Source organism: Carassius carassius, chromosome 19, assembly GCF_963082965.1.
Source record: "Carassius carassius chromosome 19, fCarCar2.1, whole genome shotgun sequence".
In the NCBI taxonomy this organism is placed as follows: Eukaryota; Metazoa; Chordata; class Actinopteri; order Cypriniformes; family Cyprinidae; genus Carassius; species Carassius carassius.
In genome coordinates this window covers 13,340,944-13,349,600 of record NC_081773.1, presented here as the reverse complement: position 1 = coordinate 13,349,600, position 8,657 = coordinate 13,340,944, and the positions used below count along the sequence as shown (strand labels likewise).

The 8,657-nt window shown below is 37.5% G+C and overlaps 1 protein-coding gene across 1 annotated transcript; it reads left to right on the top strand.

Moving 5' to 3' along the window:
* Positions 1 to 1,259: 1,259 nt before the first annotated feature.
* Positions 1,260 to 8,633, top strand: LOC132094703 (putative methyltransferase DDB_G0268948). The gene is made up of 7 exons (XM_059499360.1): positions 1,260 to 1,286; positions 1,483 to 1,640; positions 6,801 to 6,961; positions 7,157 to 7,370; positions 7,577 to 7,677; positions 7,946 to 8,083; positions 8,247 to 8,633. Exons 2-7 carry the CDS (start codon positions 1,506 to 1,508, stop codon positions 8,335 to 8,337), a joined length of 840 nt encoding a protein of 279 aa, XP_059355343.1. The 5' UTR covers positions 1,260 to 1,286; positions 1,483 to 1,505; the 3' UTR covers positions 8,338 to 8,633.
* The last annotated feature ends 24 nt before the right edge of the window (positions 8,634 to 8,657 follow it).

Genomic DNA, 8,657 nt, shown 5'->3' with positions numbered 1-8,657 from the left:
ATAATTACAGACACTATTGAAAAATATACTAGCAAAACAGACAGCTGCTTTGGTAACTTGTTATACTGATAGTTATAGCTAAATACATTGCAATGGATTAGCTAGCTAAAATATATGTGGTGTGTACTAACTATTACACAATATTATCATACCTCATTCTCAGTACATGCTTTATTTTTTTGCATCCCTCTCTGACCAGCAGTTAAATATAGTCCGCTGTGCAGCGCTTCTCTTCATTTTTGACGTGCTCTCCCATTCAAACACCACTCGCTTGTTTTGGTGAAAGTGCGACTCATTGGTTGGGCGTTACCAATCGGTTCAATGGAAGGGGAGTATTTTTTGTCTGATTTATTATGACATACTCATATTTGATTAGGAACAAAATTATTTTTACAAAATAAATGAATTCTATTTTTTCATATTATATTTTTCATTTGATCTACTGTGATTTTCATGTTGAAATAATGGGGGGGTTGTAACTGATGGATTTGAATATTGGGGGGGGGGTTACCTCCCCCCCATTCCCCCCATAAACTACGCCCCTGCGCACAGCCAACAAACTGAGCAGCAGAGACCAGTGAACAGCGTTGCCAGACGTACGATAATTATCGTATTTGTACGATACTTTTTACATCTGTACGATGTACGATCAATAATGAAAAAAATCCCGTAATGTACGATAATTTCTGAATTTTATGAAAATGTAAATGATGGTAGTTGCAGTCATAGGGCTTCTTTACTCATACACGAAATGGGCTCATTACAGACACTCTAAATGCGTTCGTGTGCACCTCAGGGTGTGTTAAGAATGCAGGAGGGTGCCCTGCTTTAAAGCCAACGAGCACTATGTTGCGGTCCATGACAGCAAGAACCCCTTCAACATCTGGCAACACGCAGGATTCCGATGACAGCGGCTCAGATGTGAAGTTAACTACACCACGCATCAACAGCTAAATTCCTTCTTCATTGGACACGAGTCACGACAAAGCAAGTGTTAAAAATCATTTTAATATGTTAATATGCGCCGCGAAGCAGACAGTCGCTGAAAATAATGGGATAGTATTTTGTCGCACTGCTTCTGTCCAACCATACGCCTAGTTATCTATTGTGGTAATTTGCAGGTCGTGTCAAAATGTTGTTGGTTTAGAATAGATAAATAACTCTTTTGACTCGTGTACGATATTTTTCTTCCAAATACGATAATTTTGAACTTCTGGTACGATACTTGGACATTTCCAACCTGGCAACACTGGCAGTGAACGACACACAGCTCACTACTACGTCCTGTGAGTTACCATGAAAACACACGCACACTGTATGACCTGTTTCATATCTTTTTATATTTTGAAAACACGCTCTCTTTTACACCGTTATATATATATATATATATATATATATATGTTCACTCAAAAATAGTACAGTGGTTTGTCCTGCCTCTTGGCTGTTTGTAATGTACGGTAATTATTAACTCTTATCATAAAGCCCTAGTTGTGCCGACATTTCCTATGAAGATTCGCTCTGAAGTCACGATGACGGAAAGAATGTTTGAAGAGAAACAGCATGCCTCCCTTTATCAAAAATATCGATTTGATCCACCAGATGAGCTGAAAGAGCTTATTCTCCAGTACCTGGACAAAAAGGTAAGATCTGTCGTGTTGCTAGAGTTTTGTTCGTCCACGCGTCGTGTTTGTGGACAGCTGAATCACTGCATGTTTGTTTGATAACTGGGAGACCCTTCCAATATGGAGCACATATGCCTACATTATAAAACCATTTTAATATTATTGTGATAATAATGACAATGAACTTTTATAAGAACATATGCGGTTATAGTTATAGGCTACTACTAATAAGAGATATGTAAATATAAATTAAGTAATATTTAAAATTAATTTTGATTGTATAAGATATCACTTTGTGGTTTATTAGCATTTTACTACGTCTAATATACAGTATATCATGGTAACACTATGGTACTGTTTTTAAGTGTGGTGTCGCCAACTGTCCTGTGGGTGGCACTATAGGGATGTTTAAGGGCTGACAAGAATAAGAAGGAGAACCTTCTTATTTTTAATGTAAAGATCAGTGTTTGTAAGTTACCTGTGTGCAGTGTTGGGAAGGTTACTTTGGAAATGTAGTAGGTTACAGATTACGAGTTACCTTATTTAAAATGTAATATTAGTGTAACTTTTTCAATTATTTCATTAATGTAACTGATTACTTTTTGATTACTTTTCAAATTCTTTAATGAATTTTTATTTTCCACTGTTAATCATTTTCAAACATTTACACCATGCAGGGTTAACCTTAAAGTAATGTTCAACTATGTCAGACTTTCAAAATCCATCATCACTTGAATTCAGATCAAATTTGAGCACATCTACCACAAAATCAGAGTTTAGTTCTGCCTTTTACTTTGAGATTGATCTGAAGTTTAATGCTGGTTTAAAATCATAAGAAATTGTTTAGTGAAACTGTTGTTGAAACCAAATATTTGCATAATTACAGGAAATACTGCTTCTAACAATATAATAAAAAATAATAAATAAAAGTATATACATAAACTCAAATAAGGTTATCTAATAAGCATGTGTCCTATTCTGTGTACTAAACTCCTGAAACACTGCTGTCTCTTTGTATATGATGATAGTTTTCTCAAAACAAGTTAAATGCTCATGAAGTGATTCGGAGCAGTTCTAGAGATTATATTTATGTGTTCATGTACTCATACAGTATATTGAGGCGGCAGAGGTTGAAAACACTGCAAGCTTCAGTAGGCCTATGTGTAGTAAGTCTTTGCCATTAATTTCCACGAGGGGCGGATTAGGAAAAAAATTCAGACCAGGAAATCTCAAACTCATACAAACAAATTCATGGACAGCACTATTTTTTGTATGGACCTTTAGTTGTATGGATCTTTAGTTTGGGGACATGCAAAATAATTAAAAGTTATTTTAATATATCCTGAACGTTCCCGGTTACTTAACTGCAACCTTGTTCCCTGAGAAAGCGGAATGAGATGCTGTGCTGCTCAGCGCATTGGGAAATGTCTTAATCGTGACCAGCTGTGAATAATGTGTGTAACACGTCGATAGAATTGACCCGTAGGTAATATAGCCTCTGTTGATGACGTCATCGGAGCACGCCCGCAACACGGGGCTATAAATAGATAAGCCACAGGTGCATCAACAGGATATTTTGTCTAAAGAGCAGTCCTGGGACCTCTTCAGCACGGCAACGCAGCGCAGCATCTTGTTCCACTTTCTCAGGGAACTAGACTACAGTTAAGTAACCGGGAACATTCCCTTTTGAAAGCTACAGTTGATGCTGTGCTGCTCAGCGCATTGGGAACGAGAATAACCACACCGCCATGCTTGAAAATGCCTGGACCCCTAAGTTTGTGCAGGTGTGCTACAAAACCACAAGAAGGCCTCAGACATTAGCTTGTGATGTTGACTCAAGGACATGAGAGCCTGGAGTAGCATGAACATCCAAACTATAAAATCTTATGAATGTGTGCGGATAGGACCAACCTGCCGCATCACAAACCTGTTGTAAGGGGTCACCCCTTGCTAAAGCACTAGAGGACGCAACCCCCCTAGTTTCTCTAGGGTTGAGACTCAACACCAAGAAAAGTGTTCTTTATCTGGCCCAGAGAACGACTTATGTCGGGATTCGATCACGATGTGGGCACAATTGTCTCGAATTGAGACCATACGTTTCAGGGTGGCAACTGAGAGAAGCGCTCGCTGGAGATCGCTGCACCCTGGAACACCGGCAGGGTTGGCAGAACGATCTCCTGAGGGCACTGAGGAGAGACAGGCACCGTGTAATGCAGTGTACACCACTCTTTCCCAGAGATTGTCTACTGCCCACACTCAAGTCCTTCAACAGGTCAGCCTGGTATGCCTGTAACACTGCCATAGTGTGCATCGCAGCACCAGCCTGACCTGCAGCTTGGTAAGCAGAGGTATATCATCCCCATAGTGAACTGAAGAAGCACCGGAGCGCGCTTCAAGATCATGAGAAGGGATGCGTGGATCAGGTGATGCAGCAAGCGAAAGGGATGGACCTGTCACTCGCTCATCATGCAGGTCCCTACAAGAGCCCCACGATGATAATGTGGGTGCGGTCTGGAAATAGTTCAGACGAGAGCGAAGCATTTTCTTCACTGTCAACAGTTCACAATGCTCACACTCGCCTTTCTCTACAACCAAAAAACCGTGTGCTCTTCCCCAACAAACAAAATGGTAATCATGTGTATCTAGCTCAGACATGGAAAGGGAGCATGGAGGAACCCAACACTTACCGTTTTGTTGTCTCATCCTAACGAAGATCTGTAGAAGACGAAATAATTTTCCTGATGCACACATGCACAGAATGATCTGAAGACAAAAGACCTGTTGATTCAACTGTGGCTTATCTATTTATAGCCCCGTGTTGCGGGCGCGCTCCGATGACGTCATCAACAGAGGCTATATTACCTCCGGGTCAATTCTGTCAACGTGTTACACACATTATTCACAGCTGGTCACGATTAAGACTTTTCCCCAATGCGCTGAGCAGCGCAGCATCAACTGTAGCTTTCGAAAGGGAACTGCACCTTCGCTTCCATTTTTTCTTTTCAGTCTCTTTATTTTGCCCAGTTATCCATCTCTCTCATGACTTTAATACTCAAGATTTAACAAAACTATACTTTTTTAAATTGCCTAAATGTCAAAAGGAGTGCATCACTACAATATATTTATAGAGGATATATTTTATTTTTTTTGCAAATGGATTACAATTTGTATTTCTTTTTAAATAAATTAATTTGTAAATTAATTTTCAATTTGTGACATGGTTTAACAATAGTAACCTTTTGTCTCTGGATTTAGCAAAATATTAAAACGTTAATTTTGGTAAGGGTTGTGTAGTTGTCTGTCATAGCTCCCCTTAAACCTGTAATAAAATCTGATTTTTTTTTTAGATAAATTATACTGTAACATTACAATAGATAATAATGTTCTTTATACAGTATTATTAGTGATTGTGAGCAATGGGCTGCTGCTGCTTAACTAAGTGAACAAATACAAAACTATAGTAGCATCTTTACAGATGAAACTGACCTGCACTTAAAAACCCTGAACAGTAGTTTTGCTTCTATGCTCCAGCTGTGCGCTACAGTCCCATCCGGTCTCTCTCTCTCACACTGATTACTTCGAGTCTGATCCTAACCGTTTGGCGCCAGGCAAATGGGAATTGTCCCGGTTCTCCTGATGTCCGGTCCGCACCTGTTTTCCACAGACACGCAGAACGTGCAGGATTCATTTTGTCTTTTGCTGCTTAATATTCACAGACACTAGTCCATATCATGCTTTGATTCAAGTGTACTGACCTACTTTTGATGTGGCATATTCCGTCCGCGTTAGGCAATAGCAATCCCATTTTTATGACTGGATTCTACGAACCAGACTATGTTTCTGCATTGCGGAAATTATAGGGTCGTATGTCTCAGAATAGTCGGTGCAATTTGGGAAAGAAATCAATTAAATCTGTATGTGAATGTGTGTAAATATTCAAATGTAATCCTCTTTGTAATCTTAAAAATTTTCATAAGTAACTGTAATTTAATTACATTAATTACATATTTATAATGTTATTAAGTATTAAATTAAATTTAACATGAAACATAGTGTAGTAAAAAGTATAATATTATGCTTTTTTGAAATGTTGTAAAGTTAAGTTTTCTAAAGAAAAATACTCTACTTAAGCAGACTACATACACCTGAAAAGTACTTTTACACGGCTACCAAACTGTTGAAGGTCAAAATTACAGAATTCGGTTACTCAATTAAATGTACTTCAAAGATTTACAAGGAATAACTACATATTTTTTTCTTAAGTAGGCTATTAAAGGTAAAACAAACAACAACTTATTGATGAAATGAAGTGTAGTAAAATGTATGACATTATGCTTTGGAATGTTGTGAAGTCAAGTTTTCTAAAGAAAAACACTCTGATAAACTACAGATACTTTTACAGATACTTCACTACTGTCCGCCTCTGAGGGGGAGACAGAACCAGGTGGAGAATGACCAGCCAGGACAAAAGGAGGATCTTATTCCTAAACTAGGGACTACATCTGTAACATGGATATGCGTTTTTAACCACTACAGTTCTAAAACAACGATTTTAAGCCATTGAAAGATGAACAACAGAGTGCGTATAATGCGTGCACCATTTCTGTGTGAGAGGAGCGCACTTTATTTATTTTAATTTTTTTTGCTGACTCTTTATTGGCTTTGAACGATTATATAAGCTCACTTATATGCATCAGAATCCCCGTCTTGCAAGTATCCTCATAAACACAGCGATTTAGGTCTTAAGAGAGAGTAAACAGCTGAAAAAGAAAACGGATATGTAATAGTATATATTGAATCCGGACATCAGTCTTAAAGGTGAAGCTGTCCAATATTCCTCCTGTCTTCCATTAATATTAATCAAACTGAGAGAATTTTTTTAAATAATTTGTCCAGAAAAATAATGTTTTCATCAAAAGCCTTCATTTCTTTTTGACTGAGGAAAGAAATAGGTACTGTAAACATCTTGAATGACATGGGGGGTGAGTAAATTATCAGGAAATTTTCATTTGAGAGTGAACAAATCCTTAAACACCTCTGAAGTCACACCAAAAGGAACTAATGTTACAAAACCTATGCCAATAAATTATTTATTGTATATTACTTAATATGTGTGTTTTTTTTTTTAAATAAGCTATTCTCTCATAAAATGTTTAATAGTAAACACATGCTTCTCAGAAAGGAAAGCCCCATCAGCTGGCTGTGGATTTGGGCTGTGGAACAGGGCAGAACTCTCGTCCCCTGACGGCATATTTTGGGCAGGTAGTGGGTATTGATGTCAGTAAATCTCAGGTGGAGCAGGCAAGAACAGTGCCAGGGTTCCCTAACCTCAGCTATAGGTCAGTAATGCATGGTTCTACCCTTCCTTAAAAAAAATATTTGATCTGATAATGTAAAAGTTATGGAACAATGACCATTAGACTTTTGCATAAGTTTAAAGACCAGATTAGGTTTTTTGAGACACAACAGTGTGCAATAAAGTGCTAAAAGATGACTGTGGTCTCGTCCCTATCATGTTTATCATAAAATGACAGAGTAGCTACAGCAGAGGAGCTGCCATTCCCAGACGGCTCAGTGGACCTGCTGACGGCTGCAACTGCAGCTCATTGGTTTGATGCTGAACGTTTCATAAAGGAGGCTACACGTGTTCTGAAGCCACGTGGCTGCTTGGCTCTCTTTGGTGATGGAGACGATATGAAAATACACTATGAATCCTGTGGTGATCGCCTTAATAACATCTATGGGGAAGTAAGCCTATTCCAAATGTTTGTATATATCAATGAAACAAGAGTATCTAGAGAGCAGGTCTAGTAAATTGTTTAATATGTAAATGCCAAAGCTTCAGCTTACTGAATGCATGTTTAGCAATTTAAACTTTTGCAAGCCATTTCACTAAAGGTTAAATATGCTCATAATAACTGCTAACTGCACTCTTATATAATTTATCCTGCTAGGTAATGCAAATACTGCTGCCTTATACGAGCAGTAAGGTAACTGGAGCCAACCGTAAGCTAAAGGACTTATTTGAAGCCATACCCTTCCCAGATAAAGAGAGGTAAACTGCACTGCACTCATTGTAAAGAATAATTAGCCATCTGTGTCAATGAGCCTCTACAAAAACCTGCTTGTCACATTTTCTTTCTTTTGTATAGGTACATTTGTGTGTAAATAAAACATTATATTTTTATCATGTTATTAAAAAAATAATAATAATGAATTCTAAAAGCATTGTATTTTACATGTTTTTTTTAATAATGTCATCACTGACATGAGTTGCAGTTGTAGATTATAATAATTGTGTAATAATCTTCTGTCTTTGTAAGGATTGAAATAATTCCAATAAAGAGACAGCTGAGCATCAAGAATGTAATTGGATTTATTCGGACGTTCTCCATGTACCAGGCCTATCTGAGAGCCGATCCAATCGCTGCAACCGCACTGCTGGAGAGAACAACATCACGGTAATTACTTCTTTCTGAGAAACTTCAACACTTCAGGCGCTTCTACTGTCATGCAACGTTGATTGTATAACAAAAAATTTGATTGCATTTTTCTTATTAAAGGAAATTAGCCTTTTGACATTTATAGATCATGTTGTTTTTCTTGTCACTTATTCTGTTCCAGTATTCTAGAGGAGATGAAAGTGTCATCGACTGAGGCCAAAGTTGACTTTATAATGGAGTACTTCTGTGTGCTTGCATGTAAACCTGAATGACACATGACTCAATCACCTGTACTATCATCCCAAGTGTTTAGCTAGTTCCTACAAAAGGTTTAATATTACTTTCTTAATTACATTGTTAGCAAATTTGTGGTCTTACAAACACAGTATTTTTTTATAATTACACATGAAAGATTCTGAAAATATATTTGCACTATGCATTATGATGTTGCACAGTGCTACTTAGAATTAATTTCATCTACAGCATGCAGGCATTGATGTAATGTTGTTTAAAATAACCTTTTTTTTTTTTTTTTTTTTGCAGTTGTGTAGTTTGTTCACATAAAAAGATAAAATATCTAGGTAAAATATTC

Excerpts from the sequence above, each read along its gene's own strand:
- LOC132094703 (XM_059499360.1), top strand. The coding sequence starts at position 1,506 with ATGAAGATTCGCTCTGAAGTCACGATGACGGAAAGAATGTTTGAAGAG. Across the intron at positions 7,678-7,945 it reads CCCTTCCCAGATAAAGAGAG|GATTGAAATAATTCCAATAA; the intron begins GTAAACTGCACT and ends TGTCTTTGTAAG. Across the intron at positions 8,084-8,246 it reads CTGGAGAGAACAACATCACG|TATTCTAGAGGAGATGAAAG; the intron begins GTAATTACTTCT and ends ATTCTGTTCCAG.